The sequence below is a fragment of the Aulonocara stuartgranti genome (genome assembly GCF_965226115.1).
Source record: "Aulonocara stuartgranti genome assembly, chromosome: 12".
In the NCBI taxonomy this organism is placed as follows: domain Eukaryota; kingdom Metazoa; phylum Chordata; class Actinopteri; order Cichliformes; family Cichlidae; genus Aulonocara; species Aulonocara stuartgranti.
Window position 1 is genome coordinate 6,903,518 of NC_138948.1, and position 18,445 is coordinate 6,921,962.

The 18,445-nt window shown below is 38.9% G+C and overlaps 1 protein-coding gene and 1 pseudogene across 6 annotated transcripts; both read left to right on the forward strand.

Moving 5' to 3' along the window:
- Positions 1-237: 237 nt before the first annotated feature.
- Positions 238-17,915, forward strand: LOC309719391 (uncharacterized protein). Of its 5 annotated transcripts, XM_082555480.1 has the most exons (14): positions 7,794-7,811; positions 8,032-8,078; positions 8,415-9,104; positions 9,749-9,807; positions 10,057-10,137; positions 10,641-10,730; positions 10,839-10,928; positions 11,197-13,069; positions 13,387-13,473; positions 14,595-14,867; positions 15,360-15,521; positions 15,906-16,181; positions 16,348-16,500; positions 17,264-17,915. In XM_082555480.1, the coding sequence occupies exons 3-14, from the start codon at positions 8,462-8,464 to the stop codon at positions 17,560-17,562; spliced, it is 4,086 nt and encodes a 1,361-aa protein (XP_082411606.1). In that variant the 5' UTR covers positions 7,794-7,811; positions 8,032-8,078; positions 8,415-8,461; the 3' UTR covers positions 17,563-17,915. The 5 variants fall into 5 exon arrangements, with proteins under 5 accessions (XP_082411608.1, XP_082411609.1, XP_082411607.1 ...); XM_082555482.1 differs by lacking the exons at positions 7,794-7,811; positions 8,032-8,078 and adding an exon at positions 238-258; XM_082555483.1 differs by lacking the exons at positions 7,794-7,811; positions 8,032-8,078 and adding an exon at positions 7,450-7,566.
- On the forward strand, positions 265-7,248 carry LOC309719519 (zinc-binding protein A33-like; annotated as a pseudogene). Its single transcript has 3 exons — positions 265-1,677; positions 1,772-1,789; positions 5,715-7,248. The product of its transcript is annotated as a zinc-binding protein A33-like (transcript).
- Positions 17,916-18,445: the final 530 nt, after the last annotated feature.

Here is an 18,445-nt window from a genome sequence, read left to right on the forward strand (position 1 = left end):
ATTTTCTACATTTTTCACTTTGGTGTCGTTTTAAGGAGCACAAACTGAAAACTATCTGAATGACACACACAGCGCCCTCTGATGGACACAAGTGTTATGTGCGTGTTTCAGTTTAACACGTGATCGTGATTCATGAAAATGAAAGTAAATTCAGACACTTTTGAACTGAGCTGAGACGCCATTACAGAGAGTCAGATCTCTGCTGCAAAACAAACGTTTGGAGGATTTTAATCAGAAAGTTCAAGAGACACTAATTTGGTGAGTTAAAAATACTTAAAGATCAAATGGCTGAGAAACTCGGACTTGTTGAAAATTACCTGAGCTGCCATGTGTGTTCAGAGACTTTCAGTGATCCTGTGTCTCTGAGCTGCAACCACAGCTTCTGTTCAAGCTGCCTGCAGAAATTCTGGAAACAAACTAAAAACAAAAACTGTCCCATTTGTAAAAGAAAATCTTCAAAGGATTGTCCTCATGTCAACTTTGCGCTGAAAGAACTTGCTGATTTGTTTGCTGGGAGACAAAAATCTGGATCATCAACAGTGGTGTGCAGTAAACATGAGGAAGTGCCTAAACTGTTCTGTGTGGATGAGCAGAGAGCTGTGTGTCCTGTGTGTGACTTTCCTCACCACCAGAGTCACAAAGTGGTTCCTGTAGAAGAAGCAGTCAGTGACCTGAAGGAGCAGCTGAAATCTGACTTAAAGTCTCTGCAGGACAAGAGGAACAAATACAAACAAGTGGAGGAAACATACAATGAAATGAGGGAACACATGAAGAAGCAGCTGTTGTCCACAGAGAGGCAGATCAGAGCAGAGTTCAACAAGCTCCAGCAGTTCCTGAAAGAGGAAGAGGAGTCCAGACTGGCAGCTCTGAGGGAGGAAGAGGAGCAGAAGGGGAGGACTATCAGCAGAGAGATGAAGATGATTGAGGAGCAGATCTCCTCTCTGTCAGGCAGCATCTCTGCTGTTGAAGAAGAGCTGCAGAAACACAGCGTGCCATTCCTCAGCAGTTATAAAGACACTCAGAGCAGAGCCAGAGCCCAGAGCTCAGTGTCAGATCCACAGCTGGTCTCAGGAGCACTGATAGATGTGGCCAAACACCTGGGCAACCTGTCCTTCAGAGTGTGGGAGAAGATGAAGGAGAAGGTCCACTTCAGTCCTGTCATTCTGGACCCAAACACTGCAAGTGGCTGTCTCTATCTGTCTGATGATCTGACCAGTGTGAGACATGGAGACACAAAGCAGCAGCTTCCTGATAATCCAGAGAGAAACATTAAGTATTACACTGTTTTTGGCTCTGGAGGCTTGAGCTCAGGGAAACACAGCTGGGAGGTGGAGGTGGGAGACCATCCTGAGTGGACTGTAGGTTTAAGTAAAGAGTCAGTTGACAGGAAGGGAGAGCGTTTTGCTTCACCAACATGTGGAATCTGGTGTTTAATGCATCGCAGTGGAAAATACACTAATAGTGCTGGTCAGACTGTGACAGTGAAGAAGAGTCTCCAGAGGATCAAAGTCCTGCTGGACTATGACAGGGGGGAGGTGTCCTTCTATGACCCTGAAGACATGACTCACATCTACACTCACAGACACACTTTCACTGAGAAACTCTTCCCATATTTTAGTGTTGGAAAGGCAGGAGACGCCAAAACCTCTGATATCAAAATCTGTCAGACTGAGATTTGATTGTAAAGTGATTCTTTATTTTAACTGTTTGGGGGTTTTTTTGTTTCTTTTTGTCTTGTTTTGTTTTTGGGTTTGTTTGTTTTTTTTTTCAGTCCAGCAGCTTAAGTTTAGTGAAATTATTAATCAAACTGTTTAACTTCATTATGAGTTTATTTTATTTTATTTATTAAATGGAACTATCAGCAATTCAATGAAACCAAAGGAACTTTTTCTTGTGAAAATCTGACCCACTCGAGGTTCTGTAAGAAATTTTTGCTTTTAATATTCTTCTTTCTTTTAAATTAATATTTTCACAATATTTTTCATGTTGTTTATGTAAATATTTTATTAATTTTAAAATCTAAATGATGATGATTTCTTTGCTTTTCAAAGTTGTTGAGTGTGAACAGTAAACTGTGACACTTCTTTAAAGAAGGATTAATGATTAAACTTGTGTCACTTCATCAAGAGTCAACTTTAAAACTACAAGATCTAAATTATCCTGAATATCAGCATCTTGTTTTCAGTTAAATAACATTTTATAGTAACATGTCTACTTTACAGTTTTCCAAATTCAAAGAAATGACTTCTAAGTTCTGAAACTGTCTCATCAGCAGGTTAAAAATGTTTAAACAGATAAAATTACAATATGTTTACTGCAGCAGCATCTTCATTTCAGCCGTTTCAGTTGATTATTGAAAATCACAAAATGTCTCTGTGAAGTGAAATAAATCAAATTCAGTGATTCTGTTGTTGTTGTGTTTGACTGTAAATCAGCTTTCAGACACATTCAGTCATTGGTTCAGATTTATTTAACATGAAACTTCACTTTGATTGTTGTGTAAACATTTACTGACTCCTTAGAATAAATGATCATTTACTTCTGTTGGTTTGTAAATACAAACATTCACATGTAACCTCAGCTCTCTTAAACTGCATATCAGAGAAGACTTGTGCAGTTTGCTTTGATGGAGTCACTGATTCTCACTTTGGTCTGATCCTCACAGAAATCAAATGCAAATGTTGATAACGTTTACATTCTCACACCTGTATGTTTATAAACTCTAACATATGTTGTTTAAGAGTAAAAATAAAATTCAGACGTATCCTACAGAAATATTTACACACCGACAGCTGAAAATAGTTTGTATGAACAAAGCTGCAGAGATGTCAGCTGAAGGTCAGATTTTATAATATTTCTTTAAAAACATTTAACGCCTAAACAGGACTGCAAAGCAAATTTTCCTGACATGCTGCCATGTATGTTGTTGTGAGACTTTCGGAGATCCTGTGTCTCTGAGATGCCATCATAGCTTCTGTTTAAGCTGCCTGTGAAGATTCAGGGAAGAAGCTAAAAACAAATTCTGCCCCACTAGCAGCAGGCAGCCACCTCTGATAGTTTGATCTTCTGATGTTTTATAATAAGGCTTTAATTTTATTTTTTACACTTCACTCTGAGTTTCAGTGTTTCAGTGAATCAAAAGTTATTATAACTCTCATTTCTATTTTATTTTTAGCTGACATGTTAGAATATTGATCACAGAACTGTTCAGCAAGTTGCCTCTGTAACGTGAAACAAAAATCAATTTAGGTGATTTTTTGTTGTTGTGGTCCACACTGCACAGAGACAAGCATAAAACACGAGTAGTTTATGGAACAACTTTAGTATTTGACAGGAGAAGTTCACCTTTTGTTCCACCATTCCTGCCTACTGCACACAGTACATGACAAAGAAAACTTATTAGAGCAACTTAGAGGTTTCTGTTTGCCTCATCCGGTGTCACAGAGATCCACTAGCAGACATATTTGAAAGGAATAGAAAAATAGGATTAATAAATAAACACAGTAAGACCAGGGTAAATAACACAGAGGCTTCAATAAGAAGCCAAAACAGTAAGTTCAGATTAAGTGCCGTAACTGGCTATTTATTAAAAACATTACTAAAACTGTATGAAAAATGGGAAAAACATGAGAAGACATATCTGACAACTGCGGGAAGCCAACCAACCCCACTAAACAAACATGTAAACAAATTCTATCACCAGACAAAGTGAGTGAATTCCCAGCATGCCAATAGAATCAAAACATTTCAGAGAATAAAACTATGAATCACTAAGTAAAACAATATATCAGTACAGAAACAATAAAACATTACAATATCTAAAACAACTAATAATAAGTCCAACATTTTGTTGGTCACTTCAAACTACATGAGGAACCCAGCACAGTCAAAGGAAATGGCTACAGGTAGTTTTCACCTATTTATCCACTTGTGCTCTACTTGGTTATTCTTCTGTCTGGAGTGGCTTTGCTACAATCTGGCCCATGACGTCCCAGGCACTATGAAACACTGGGAGGGAGTGTGACTTGATTTATGCAGGGGACAGTGGATCTGAAGTGGTGATTTTCTGTTTTCCTTTAATAACTTTGTCTACCCTGCTAGGCCTTTCCCAGCATGTTGTGAGGTGATTCCAAAATTCCAAAAATTAAAAAATAAATTAAAATAAAAATCTGAAACTGAGATTTCTCTTTAATGTTCAGAAAAAAATGTTGTTGCTTAATAATTATCTCATCCTGCCAATGGACAGCACAACCTTCATGCACACTACTTATAATTTCACCAAAGACTGACTCCTGATGTACTGCAATGAAACCTGATCATGTGGACGCAACTGTGAACAGTTTTGTTCCTGCAAAAACCACAAGATGGAGACAAAGTTGATATTTTCTCAACAGAATCAGAATCAGAATTGCGTTTATTGAACAAGTATATGCTCAAACACATACAAGGAATTTGTTTCCGGTAGATGGTGTCTCTACTGGATCACAACAATATGTAAATGACTCAATACACACACACATCTATTGCAGTCTAGCAGTGTGAAGCAGTGTGAGACTTAGGAGGGAGATGGTGAGGGGAAAGAACATGTTACTGTGTCGGGTGGTCCTGGTCTGCAGGCTTCTATACCGTCTGTCAGAGGGCAGCAGGTCAAAAAGTCTGTGTCCAGGGTGTGAGGGGTCTGTGATGATTTTCCCTGCGTGTTTCCTGGTTCTTGAGAGGTGCAGGTCCTGGGTGGAGGGCAGGGGGCGCCGATGATCTTTTCAGCTGCCTGTACAGTCTGCTGCAGTCTGCACCTCTCCTGTTTAGTGGCTGCACCATACCAGACTGTGATGGAAGAGCACAGGACAGACTCAGTGACTGCAGTGTAGAACTGGATCAGCAGCTCATGTGGAAGACTGTACTTCCCCACTTGTCTGAGGAAGTACATCCTTTGCTGGGTCTTTTTAAGATGTTGGTCTCCCACTTCACCTCCTGGGAGATGGTGGTACCCAGGAACTTGACAAACAGTATTATAACACAATTTAGTTTCACATTTTCATATGTAATATGATTTGCTTCAGTAACCTTAGTTCACAAGTAAAACAAAAAAATCAAGACTAATCTCTGAAAATATTGCAGATACATTCATTAAAACCTTGTACTGTGTCTGAATATGGTAGCGTGGTGGCAAGAAGCAAGAAAGTCCTGAGTTCGAATCCACAAACTGGCTTTTTGTTTGCCTGGGTTTCCACCAACTACTCCCACAGTTAACTGATGATTTCAAATTGCCCGTGGGTGTGAATGAGGGTGAAAACGGTCATTTGTCTCCTTGTGTTGGCCCTGGGGCAGACTAGACTGTCTTGATATGACAGCTGGGATAGGTATTTTGTAACAATCTGTCTGTTTCTGACTTTTATATCACCTTGATTAAAACATGACTGCTCTTTTTTTTTTTTTTTTTTTTTTTTAGCATTTTACACTTTCTCTTTTGGTTCAGTCTTGATTTGGATTTGATCAAAAATGTAAAAAGATTTCTTTATTTTCTATGCATGTTGATGTTGTTGTTAAAGTCATGCTGGGAAAGTGTTTCCTGTGGCAGTTGCTGAAAAACAAAAATGTTGTAAAACTGGTTTAGTATCTGTCAGTTGAAATCCTCCTCAGCAGACTAAAACAACTCAGATTTCTCCATCTTTCTGTCATTTTTATACTTTATTTAAGTAAAAGCAAATCCTGAGAACAACCTAAAAACAAAAACTGTCCAGTTTGTAAAAGAAAATCTTCAAAAGATGTTCTATTTGTCAACTTTGCACTGAAACAACTTGCTGACTCCTTTGCACTGAGACAGAAATCTGAATCATATCTGACAGAAAAAGAAAAAGAAGTGGCGGTGGTTTGCAACATACATCAAAAGGACCAAAACTGTTCTGTGTGGATGAGAAGAGTACTCTGTGTCCTGGCTGTGAGTTTTTGCTCCACCAGAGTCACAAAGTGGTTCCTATAGAAGAAGCAGTCAGTGACCTGAAGGAGCAGCTGAAATCTGACTCTCTCTCTCTGAAGTCTCTGCAGGACAAGAGGAACAAATACAAACAAGTGGAGAAAACATACAATAAAGTGATTCAACACTCCAAGAAGCAGCTGTTGTCCACAGAGAGGCAGATCAGAGCAGAGTTCAACAAGCTCCAGCAGTTCCTGAAAGAGGAAGAGGAGTCCAGACTGGAGGCTCTGAGGGAGGAAGAGCAGCAGAAGGGGAGGACTATCAGCAGAGAGATGAAGATGATTGAGGAGCAGATCTCCTCTCTGTCAGACAGCATCTGTGCTGTTGAAAAAGAGCTGCAGAAACACAGCGTGCCATTCCTCAGCAGTTATAAAGACACTCAGAGCAGAGCCAGAGCCCAGAGCTCAGTGTCAGATCCACAGCTGGTCTCAGGAGCACTGATAGATGTGGCCAAACACCTGGGCAACCTGTCCTTCAGAGTGTGGGAGAAGATGAAGGAGAAGGTCCACTTCAGTCCTGTCATTCTGGACCCAAACACTGCAAGCCCCCGTCTCTATCTGTCTGATGATCTGACCAGTGTGAGATTTGGAGACACAAAGCAGCAGCTTCTCAACAATCCAGAGAGAAACACTCAGTATTTTAATGTTTTTGGCTCTGAGGTTTTTAGCTCAGGGAAACATGGCTGGGATGTGGAGGTGGGAGACCATACTCGCTGGAATATTGGTTTGACTAAAGATTCATCTAACGGGAAGGGAGAGCATTCTGCTTCACCTGAATTTGGAGTCTGGTGTTTGCTATATGGCAGTGGAAAATGCTGTAATGGTTTTGGTCAAGCTATGACAGTGAAGAAGAGTCTCCAAAGGATAAGAATCCAGCTGGACTATGACAGAGGAGAGGTGTCCTTCTATGATGTTGATGGCATGGCTCACATATACACCTACAAAGACACTTTCACTGAGAAACTCTTTCCATATTTGCATATTGGAGAGCCTGGAAGCATAAAAGTCTGTCAGACTGATATTTCCCCCATAGTGAGAAAGATTTTGTAGTATAGTCAGTGTATCATGCTTCTGTGTACTGTATGCACTCATGACAAGTGTACTTAACTGTATGTTTATACACTACATGGACTGCATTAAATACATTTTAAGATGACTGTATGGAGATGGGTTACATTTGTGACTTTTTATATTGAAAATAGTCCGTGACTGATTATATTTTCTTTCATCCCACAAAAGAAATGATTCGTTGCTTTGATTGCTTTTACCCGAAATACTTGAGAAATTAGATATATTTTTGTTTTTTGTTTTTTAAAAAATGTGTTAATGACAATAACTGTAAACAAAAGGAAACTTTCTGTTTATGAAATATACTGAATGTATTTTGATGAGATTTATTACCAGTAGGGGGCTGTCTATGGGGAAATGGTCAGCCAACAAACTGATCTTAGGTTGATAAGTTGGAACAGCACATATCAGATGCTGTCATGGCTACATGATGAGAAAGAACCAGTCTGGGTATCTCTTGCTTCTCTTCCAACAGATTTAACGCCACTTACGGCTGATGAATGTGACATCGCAAGGAAGGATGCGGTAACATTAATTTAAAAAATGACCTATGTTTGCTCGTTATTGAGCTTTTACAGCGTGGCAGGAATTATTTTTAAATAAATACAATTTCTTCCACCTTTGGCTCATTAAATTTTTTTTAAGTAAAAGTCCAATTTATTTCATAATTGTAGAACTGTATCTTATTTTGGAAAAAATAGACGGAAGTTTTACTTTCTCAGTGATGCTGTGATGTAAACAACGACCATTACTTCCGGTTATGGCCGCAGGTATGGTTTTTCCTGATTTCTAAAGCGGTTTGCGGGAAATTAAATTGATTTTTTTGCACACTCTGTTTATTTCATATCACTAATTTTAGAACTAGTATCAGTTTCACGGATATTTTTATGGTTTTTGGTCCTGAGCGCGCTAACAGCTAGTTAAAAAAAACTGACTTGATAGCACATTGTTAAGCTAGTTACGTTTTTCTCGTTTCGACCGTATTTGCAGCAGTTTAAACGCAACTGTCCATTTCTCGCTGTAAACATCAATGCCCAGTAAGTATTCCTTTTTAAAAAATATCCTGCAGAGACTGATATGTTATTTGGTGCGGTGCAGCTTCAAGGGTCGGTGACCCACTCAGCTAAAACACATTTTGGTGCTAAGCTGACCTGTTTTTCGTAAAGCGAAAGGCTGATTTCAGTTACTACATTTTCCCTTCTTGCATGTTCTTACGTGTGCGTTTTCCAAAATGTTTTGGTATTGATTCATTATTTTATGATTTTTCTATTGTCTTCTGCCCGTTTTCAGCTTTGAAAACCTGAATTAAAAATTAAAAACACACCACAGAAAAGTAATGAAATTCTGGTATTATAATGTTCTATTTCTGTTAGGACCTCTACTCAAGGAAGTAAAGGAGACTTTCAAGCAGTGAACTTTGATGGTGATGGATAACCCGACAGCAAATAAGAGCCACATTCCCTGTCCGTCTTGGATGGCCCAGAATGGCTGGTCAGCAGCTTCATCTCAGAACCCGCTCGTCAGCCTTCTCCCCACCTCCTATGAGCACATGCAGGCACCCAATCAGAGTTGTACTAACAACTTGAACACTGTATCTTCCAGAAACAACCCTCATGCTGACATGTATAAAACCTCTCATATTGGCAGCATTCCATCATCCAGCTCGCTGTTTGCCACAGATATCCCAAATCTCTCTCAAGGTATTTCTTTTAATCAGCAAAGCTCTAACCTTTCATCGATCATGGTATCAGCGAACCAAGGAAAAAATGTTACCCCACCAGCTCTTCGACAGTCAAACCAAGGACTTCAACTTTGTGGGCCCCAGGATTTATCTGTTCTCTCATCCCACAATGCCTTCAAGACATTTCAAAATCCAGTATCCAGTCAGGGTTTGTCAAGTGGGATTCAAGGTCTACCCCCCCGCCTGCCGTCATGCAGACAGCATCAAGCTGCTTTTGACGGAGAAAATGTGGAGTCCGCTCATGGTGCAGGAAACACTCAAAGCTATACCTCATCCACCTCTCAGGAGCAGCGTGAGTGGTTACCTTCATCACATTGCAGAGGTAAGCTGTAGCTGCATTACATGCATGTTACAATGTATTTTTTCACATCATATTAATGTAGGTGCACATGCAAGGTTGGATTTAAACTCGGTCCAAAGCAGTGTTTAATATTTTAGTTGGTGCATTAGTTAAGCGGCTTACATAAATGCAAATAGTTGATTAAGTGTTAGGGTTTTGAGGGGTGTTGAATCATATTCTAGCTATCACAGGACAAGAGAACAACACTGTATGACAAAACTAACAAATTAAATTCTTGATTATCTGATATTTAAGGAAAGCATAAAATTCAGAGATTAGGATTAAAAATTAAAGAGTTCAGTTTTGACTAAATCTTCAATTAATTTTTAGGTTTCAGACATATATAGCAGTTGGGGGTCTAATAGATCCACCTGTTTTGTTTTTTGTTTTTGTTTTTTTGGAAGTGTAGATGTTTTTTAAAGTCTTTTAGCTCTTCCTCACTCAGTCTTTAAAAATGTAGCCAAAATGTAGATTATGTTACGTTAGACTGATCTAATTTGTCTGTTGTGGATTGTTATAAAAATTTCAACTAAAAAGTTGACTTTGTTTCGCCTGTCTAAACAAGTGTTTGCAGAACTGTTTAACACTTTGTGTGTTTGTTTTTAACTTTACTGTCTTCTCTTCAGGAGCTGTGAATGACCCTGTCCCAAAAGCAGCTGTTCAAAACACAAATAGATCTACTACGGTGAGGAAAATAACAGCAAATGCAGATGAAACTTCTGCTGTTTGATGGATGATTTGAAGATTTTTGCATTTTTCCACACCTTTTTGCTTTTACAGAGGTTTATATTTTAAGTCACTTTTAACTGTAGCACTGCAGTATGAATCTTGCCTTTTAACCAACATCACGTTAAAGAGCCTTGGAGATTTTAGATGATTACTACTATAACTATTATATTTTGTCCTGTAAAGGTTTTATTATGTCTGCTTTCAGGCCAGCAGTGAAAAGCGGCGTTCAGATGTTTTACAGCAGCGCGCTGAGCTGCTTAAACAACTGGCAGAGATGGATAAACTTGTAAGTGTGTTATGGCATTTTTTTAAATAAAGAAGGTAATTGATGCTTTTAAATAGTTCCCAACAAACATAGTTGAAACCCTGATAGCACATCTCTGGTCAAAATTGTGCGCAGTACAACAACAAAAACAGAACTGTGAAGTGGTGGACATACCGATTCATTTGTTAACTAAGTAGTCACAAACAGATGGGGACACGTTTTCTCCATGTACAATAAGTAGAATTACGAGAGTCTGTTATTGCTATTTGTGTTAACATACATCAGTTTTGTCTCATGTTGCAATATGAACTTAAGTTAGTTCCCCCTGCCCATAATGTCGGTGTCTCCCAGACTGAAAGACGTGGTGTTTAATTTTCTTTCTTGCTAGAAAGTGTAATGATGAAGTTGACATTTTCTCAAAGTCAAAATGTTTGCTGGGTTGTTATCTAGTATTAATACTTTAAAATTATTAAAGAAAATTCTACACAGTTGCTCCCTGCTTACTTCACTTTCCTCCTGTTAAGCTGAAAGCATTGCCATCAGATAACAGCAGCGATGGGCAGTCGTCAGATGATGAGCCACCTCAGTGTGAACAGACTGCTGCAAATTCAAAGGTAACTGCACAATAAATTATGCCTGCACATTCTTTGGGCTTTTCATATGCTGTGTGATTGTCAAGGTTGTTATCACATCATATCACCTTTTAATTATTTCTATTACAGTCGCGTAATTCAGCAAATGGTTCTTCACCTTCATACTATGACGAGGAAAATGATGCTTGTGATACGCCAGAGTCACCTGCAGAATCGCTGGTATTTACCTGCATTTTTCACTTTGTTTATGATATTAAATTTTGCATGCTGATTACAGCATGTTGGATTTTATTATTGTATTACATTATAAATTGTAAATTATCATTAATAATAAAAAGTGAACATAAACCCATGTTTTGGGAAACCGAAAAGGACTTTTATGAAGGGAAAAATGTTAGAGGTTTTTAATTTGTTTATCTTTGTTTTTCGTTGTTGTTTTTGTTTAATCTTAAGTCAAGGAAAAAAAGATTTCTTTTATTTCTTTCAGAAAAAGGAAGTTGTTTCAGACATGTCAGGGGAGGACAATGATGAGGATTACTCACCAGGGAGTGATGAAGAGTTCAAAGAAGGTTCTTCAGATGAATCCAGTCATAGCGATCCAGAGTCCCCCATGAGTGAAGAACCGCACCAAGAAGAGCAGAACTCAAAATCAGAAAATTCTTCTGGAAAGGATAAAGGAGTCACTCCTGTAAAAAGGAAACCTATGATTAGTCAGGCAGAAGCGTCACAAACGCCAGTGTTGCCAGCTGTAAAACGACCAAATTCAAAAGCTCGATTTTATGACAAGAAGAATTACTGCTTGTTTTGCTCCAAGCCGGTGTTAAAACTGTCACGGCATTTTGAGTCAATTCACAGTGACAAACCAGAGGTTGCAGCTGCATTTCAGTATCCCAAACACTCCAAAGAAAGACAAAATATATGGAAAAAATTAACAAATGAAGGAAACTTTGCACATAATAAAAATGTTTTGAAAACAGGAGAGGGAACTCTTGTCGTACGACAAAGACCGAAAGTGCTTGGACAGGCCCGTGACTTTCTTCCTTGTCTTCACTGTCATGGTCTTTTTGTGAAGAGAAACCTGTTCAAACACATGAGGACGTGCCCAGCGAAAAGCAAGATTGAAAAGGATTCAGGTATTGGAAAAAAGCGTATTGCATCAATGTGTGTGCTGGCAACTGTGGACTGTGAAGACCGTGGCATAAGTGATGTCGCTAGGAGCATTCTGAATGAAATGATATATGATGATGTGACGCGAGCTGTCATGGATGACAGGATTCTCTTGCAGTTTGGGGAATACATGTACAATCATTATGGCCGTGATGCGAAAAAGCACCCATATATAAGACAAAACCTTCGTCAGATAGCAAGACTTGTGCTTGAGGCTCAAAAAACGACCCCAATGAAGAAGCTGGAGGACTTCTTTCACCCTTCAAACTTCCAGCGTGTGGTGTCTGCAGTGAACGTCCTGGCAGGCTATGATTCAGAAACCAAAATTTACGCCGCTCCTTCCGTTGCAATCAAGCTTGGCCACAGCCTGCAGAAGACCTGCAGTATTGTTAAGGATAACGCGGTAAAGTCTGGTGATACAAAACAGGCAGAGGCTGCTAAAAACTTCCTCTCTGTGTACCAAAAGAAGTGGACTAAGCTTGTTTCTTCGGCCGCATTAAGAAGTCTCAGAGAAATTAAATCAAAACGAGCAAAGCAGATACCACTTGTTCAAGATATGAAGCGCTTGCATTTCCACTTGGAGAAGGTTCATACTACAGCTGAGAAGAATCTACGAGACAGTCTTTCTACAGAAAATTTTGTCGCTCTGGCCAGAGTCATGCTTTCCCGGATAATCCTCTTCAACAAGAGAAAGCCTCGAGAGGTTGCAACGATTCAGCTGACGGAATTCATGTCACGAACAAAGTCAGATCCGCCTGATGACTTGGACCCGTCTGTCACAGAGTTGGAAAAAACCATGTGTAGGTTCTTCACCAGAGTTGACGTACGTGGGGACTGCGGGAGAAAAGTCCCTGTTTTACTGAAGCCCTCATTTGAGTCAGCTCTGGAGCTTCTAGTGGATTCTCGTGAGGCATGTGGGATCACCAGTAAGAATCCCTTCGTCTTTGCCCGACCAAATGCTCTGTCTAACTACAGGGGGACAGATTGTCTTCAAGGATTTATCAAAGAATGTGGAGCTCAAAACTCTGAAGGTCTGACATCAAAAAATGTCCGCAAACATTTTGCAAAAATGTTACAACTGATGAACCTGGATGAAAATGAAGCCAACCAAATTTTTGGGCCTAATAACAAAATCCAGATCCTGCGGCAGTGCAATGACTCCACACTGGATGATATTGAAATGGATTCTGAAGGTAATAAGGCTTATAAAAAGTAGGCCTACACTACTTTAGACTAATTGGCACTGATTCCTGACTCCCATCACTAGCTAGAAATATAAGAAAAAAGTAAGAAAGTTGGATATTTTTAACTGGTTAAAAAAAACGTACGCCATGAGCTACTCAGTTGTGATTGTTTGCAGAAGGCAACATGCTGAGTGAAGTTATAAAGCTGGAGTCACTCAGTTAAGTTAAAAAAAACAAGTGTGTGTAAATCCTGCAATTTATTTGAAGAAATGTGTGTATACGTGCGAGGATTGCTGAGAGAAAACATCTTTTTGTCTTTAATCCAGCTGACTCGTGGGATCAAAGTGAAGGCAGACCAGCATCTCTTAATCAACAAAAACATGGAGGAAAAAGTGCCAACAAATCTATCAGAGGTAATCATGGTGAACTTTAACAGACTTTCTCTTGTTTCTTTTTCAAAACAGGACAGAAAAAAATAATAAATGGCAGCTAAGTCATTAAAAAATAGCAGGTAATGAAACAGTAAAAGAAGCAAAACATTTGTTAAGCTGTTGTGTTCAAAATGTTCCAAAAGAGGTGCGCTCGTTGGCTTTTTTGCTGTTGATAAACCTGAACCTACAAAACATTCTCACTGTCATCATCTGTCAGATGATTCTGTCCTCGATTATGCTCTCTGCATCCGTGAGTCCGCTCGTGTCCAAGTGACTTAATATTCATGATAAGTTAAAAGGGTCTGTGCAGACGTCCGTGTGCTTTGTGTTTTGTGACTGTGTAGACTCGTCCACAGGGAATTTCCGTTACAGTGCAACAGTAACTTGACACAGAAAAAATCCAGATTACAACAAGCGAAAGTGAAAATGCATTTGGCAAAAAAAAAAAAAGAAAGAAAGTGAAAATGCACAAAACACAGTTTATGTTTGGAGGTTTTACATTTTCAGTGGAAAACAAGTTCTCAGGTTCAAAATGTTAATTAGAATCATTTTACTACTATATTTAAATGTGCAAACATGTTTCAACACATGGCTGAAATATGTTGGAGGTCACTAGAAAGATTTTAACGTGAAATGCATTCAGAAAAAGATTGTCTTACAGGGAATTGCAAACCTTTCTGAAACCCTACACCGTAACCTGATGTCCACCTCCCTTGAAATGTAACTGTAGTCTGGGTCAGTGCAGCCCACAACTCTTCTGATTGGCCAGCTCAGTACTGTTGATTCTTTCTATGCATTTACTGCTTAATATCTAAGCACGTTTGTAAATATGAAAATGTGGGCAAATTGCTCCAATATGAGATTTGACATCGACTGTATCAATAAATAAGTGAGAACTGAGTGATGGTGGAGGCGTAGCAGGAGAGGGTGAGATTCAGAGAGAATCTGTGGAAGAAAACCTGCCACCAAGCAGGTTGATTTCAGTCTGTTACCCCAGTAATTGTCAGAGAGTTTAACTTGGTTCTGTTTCTAGAACAGAAACTCCAGACATTTCCTCTTCTCAGGATTAATGTGAGTTCTCTTTTTTTTTTTTATTCTGTTAGGCTCTAAATGTACACCCAAACACGTATGGGGGGATGCTGAGGTTCGTGCTGTAGAAACACACATGATGCGCTTCATTCAGGAGCACAAAGTGCCCCAGAAGGACGACTGCGTCAAGTGTCTTGAAGCTGAGGCAAAAGCACTGAGGAACCGCACGTGGAAAGGTCTAAAGAACTACGTCCGAAACAGGATCACAACTCTGAAAAGACAAAATGACTCTTCGCAGGATTCTCCGACCAGCTGCAAAAGGCCCAGAGAAGCAGAACCACAGCAAAGTACTGCACATTACCTACAGCTATAGATGTGATATGTTGCTGAAGGCCAAACCTGTTTTTTTGGTTTTTTGTAAATGTCTTCAGCAACCCTCTTTCCTTATTCTTTGCTATTCTTCCTTTGCTTATTCTTTACCTCCTTCTCTCACTCTTCGATCTCTCTGTTCAGCTTTTTTTTTGTATCTGTCTCTTTCACAAAGCCATGAGTGTCTTCCTCTATTAGAATGGCCAACAAAAGCTAATAATTGCCCACCACTTTAACAATACCAGTCTGTTCTTTTTATGAGCACAGCAGTTTTCATCGTGGTGTTGTTTCAAATAATCCAGCTGATTTTTTGAATACTCACAGTTTTATGCTGTACCCTTAAATGCTGTTTTAGGGTACAGATTAGAATCATAGTTGTTGTAAATATTGTATTTGCATGTCTGTGTATATGTGCTGGGATTTCTAAGGTGAACATAGACTTAATTACTTAATTACTTATTTATTTATAGCGAGACAGCCTTCGAGTGGACGACAAGCTGACTCACAGGATCACGATGAAGGTTCTACTGCAGACAGTGGAGAGGCACCTTTTAATCATCAAAAAGCACATGGAGAAACAAGAAGCTCCAGCAAGACTACACGTCCCAAATCTGTCAAATCAGGTGGACATGGTAATAATGGTAGTATTTAAGACTGACACGGTATTTTTAGGTAATATCATGTCATGCTAGCTACTTCCTGAGATGTTTTCATTACCAGACTGTCAGACTTAATTTTACTTACAGTATTTTACGTATTTTACGTACATTAGTAGAATTCAGTTGATCTTTTAGACCTCCATGGTTCTTACTCTGTCATTGCGTGGCTAGCATTTTAGCCCAGGTTTTAGGGATACCTGCTTTTTATCAGTGCAAATTAAATAATTAGATTTTATTTTTGGTTCTGGTCTTGCACACAGATCACAAGGAAGTTCTCAGAAAAATATTCCTATACTCTCTGCCCAAGATGAATTTTAATGTCAGGATCATTGATTTTTTTTCTTTTCTGCATGACAGGTTCCCTTCATAAAACTAAACACACGTGGGAGGAGGCAGAGGTCCACGCTGTAGAAAGACACATGATGAGTTTCATTCAAGGCCACAAGGTGCCTCAGAAAGACGACTGCATAAAGTGTCTTGATGCTGAGCCAAGAGTGCTGAGAAACCGCACGTGGAAAGGTGTAAAGGACTACGTCAGAAACAGGATCACAACCCTACAAAGACAAAGCGGCTTCTCCCTGGATTCACCGAAAAGCAGGAAAAGGCCCAGAAAATCAGCAGAGCCACAGCAGAGTACTGCATATTACTAACCGCTGTAGATTTGATATGATGTTGTTTTCTTCAACATTCCCTCTTAATTGACTTATCTCTCCCCCTACTCTCCCCATTAAGATTCCCAGTAAAAAGTAATAAAGTAATAATTTTCCTTATACGTATATATTTTTTGTCTTCAATACAGTGAGACAGTCTGCAGGTGGAGAACAAGCCAGTTCATGGGATCACAATGACTCCTATGCAGGTGGTGGAACAGAAATGTTTTATGATCAACAAGAAGATGAAGAAACAACAAGCTCCAGCAAAACGAGCAGATCTGTCAAATCCAGTGAGAAAGGTAATAATGGTCACCTTTAATATACTTCCTGTCTATTCATTTCTGTTTGCCTTTGGTTTAGATTGCCTTCATCACAATAATGGGACCGTCACACAAACTTATAATAAATTAATAAAAATACAAGAGTCAAATTAGTAGGCCAACCACCTTTTATGTGTTGCTGAAGGTTCAGGACACCTTACATCTTTCTTCATCTGCCTCGTTCATCTTTGCAATTTTTTGGAATGTTAGCTTTTTACCACGATGAATGAAATAATCACATATTTTGTCAAATAAGATTCAAACTATTTCACAAGTAAACCCACCAGCCTCTAGCAGCACAGTATATTAACACAATCTAGATATGGCGGTCCTACGTGCAGCATTTTAGGTGAAAAGAGCTCATGGAAAATAAACAAATAGTATCCAAAATGGAACAAAGTCTGTGTGTGGAGGATTTTACTTATAGCCCTTCCAGTTCAATATTATATATTTCATAAAAAGTAAAGTAGTCATTTATATTTAACATCTAAAAATAAACGGAATAGGTGTACCCACTTCTTTGTTGGGCATGATGGATGCACTTTCTCAACAAGCAGTCATTAGCATCCGAATGAAACAGTAATCTGGTATTATCTATAAAAACAAGGTGGGCACAAATACAGCAAATAATACATTCAGTTGCATGATAGAAGCATCTACAGATGGCCCCTGACAAAATCATAAAAAGAAATAACCATGAAAAAATAATATATTGTTATGGGTTTTTTTTTCATCCTCATAGGTTTCCACCTTAAAACTAAACACACGTGGGAGGAGGCAGAGGTCCACGCTGTAGAAAGACACATGATGAGTTTCATTCAAGGCCACAAGGTGCCTCAGAAAGACGACTGCATCAGGTGTCTTGATGCTGAGCCAAGAGCGCTGAGAAACCGCACGTGGAAAGGGGTGAAGGACTACGTCAGAAACAGGATCACAACCCTGCAAAGACAAAGTGACTGTTTCCAAGATTCACCAAAAAGCAGGAAAAGGCCCAGAAAATCAGCGGGACAGCAGAGTACTCCACATTACCAACAGCTGTAGATTTGATATGATGTTAATACTCAAACCTGCAACATTTCACATCCTTCAGCCGACTTATTGTTCTTTAGTCTTTCTGTCCATTTGTATATCAGATGTGAGAATATCTTTCCATTATGGTTCTCAGTTTTTGTTTTCTTTTTTTTTATGTTTTATTTTATCAAGTTTGTTTAACAGAGACTGTTCATGAATACTGAAAAATTACTGTTTTATTCACATTTAGATAAAAGGTTTTTTTTATGGTGTTCCTGGGTACTGTGACCAATTTTGAATACAGTATCTGGTTACATTGGTTGGTATACTGGCACATGATGCTTTGTTAAAATAAATGTTCAACAGTAAAGTCTCAAAAATAATATTGTAGCTTTTTTTTTGGCCAGGGGGGCAAAACCTTGTATCTTGATGGCACGTTATTGTACACCAAGAGTGTACAGGAGTGGTAGGAAAATTAGTCATTCAGAATGTTTGAATTTGATCAAATATAACTATAAAAGGTTCATCAAAACAGTATCTTAATTTCTCAAAAAGAAAGTACTTGGTGACAGAACTGCACTGTTCATTCTTAACAGTAACAGAGAGGCATGGTACACCCTTAGTAGGTCGCCAATCTGACACTCATTTAAGCACGTGTTTAGTATTGTAGCTTCTTGTTGGCTGACCTTATTTCATTTACCATATATGTATTTAGTTACTTTTCAGGTTTTCTGGGCATCTTCAGCTGGAAAGAATTAGCAGCTACTTTTAAATTATTTAAATAAATGTGCAATAATCTGAAATTCAGCACAGATGATATAGTATAGAAAACATTTTCATCTAGTCCCATTATATAACTCCAAATTAGTAACCGAATTAAATATGTACGTTTTGGAGGCTTTTACTGTGAAAG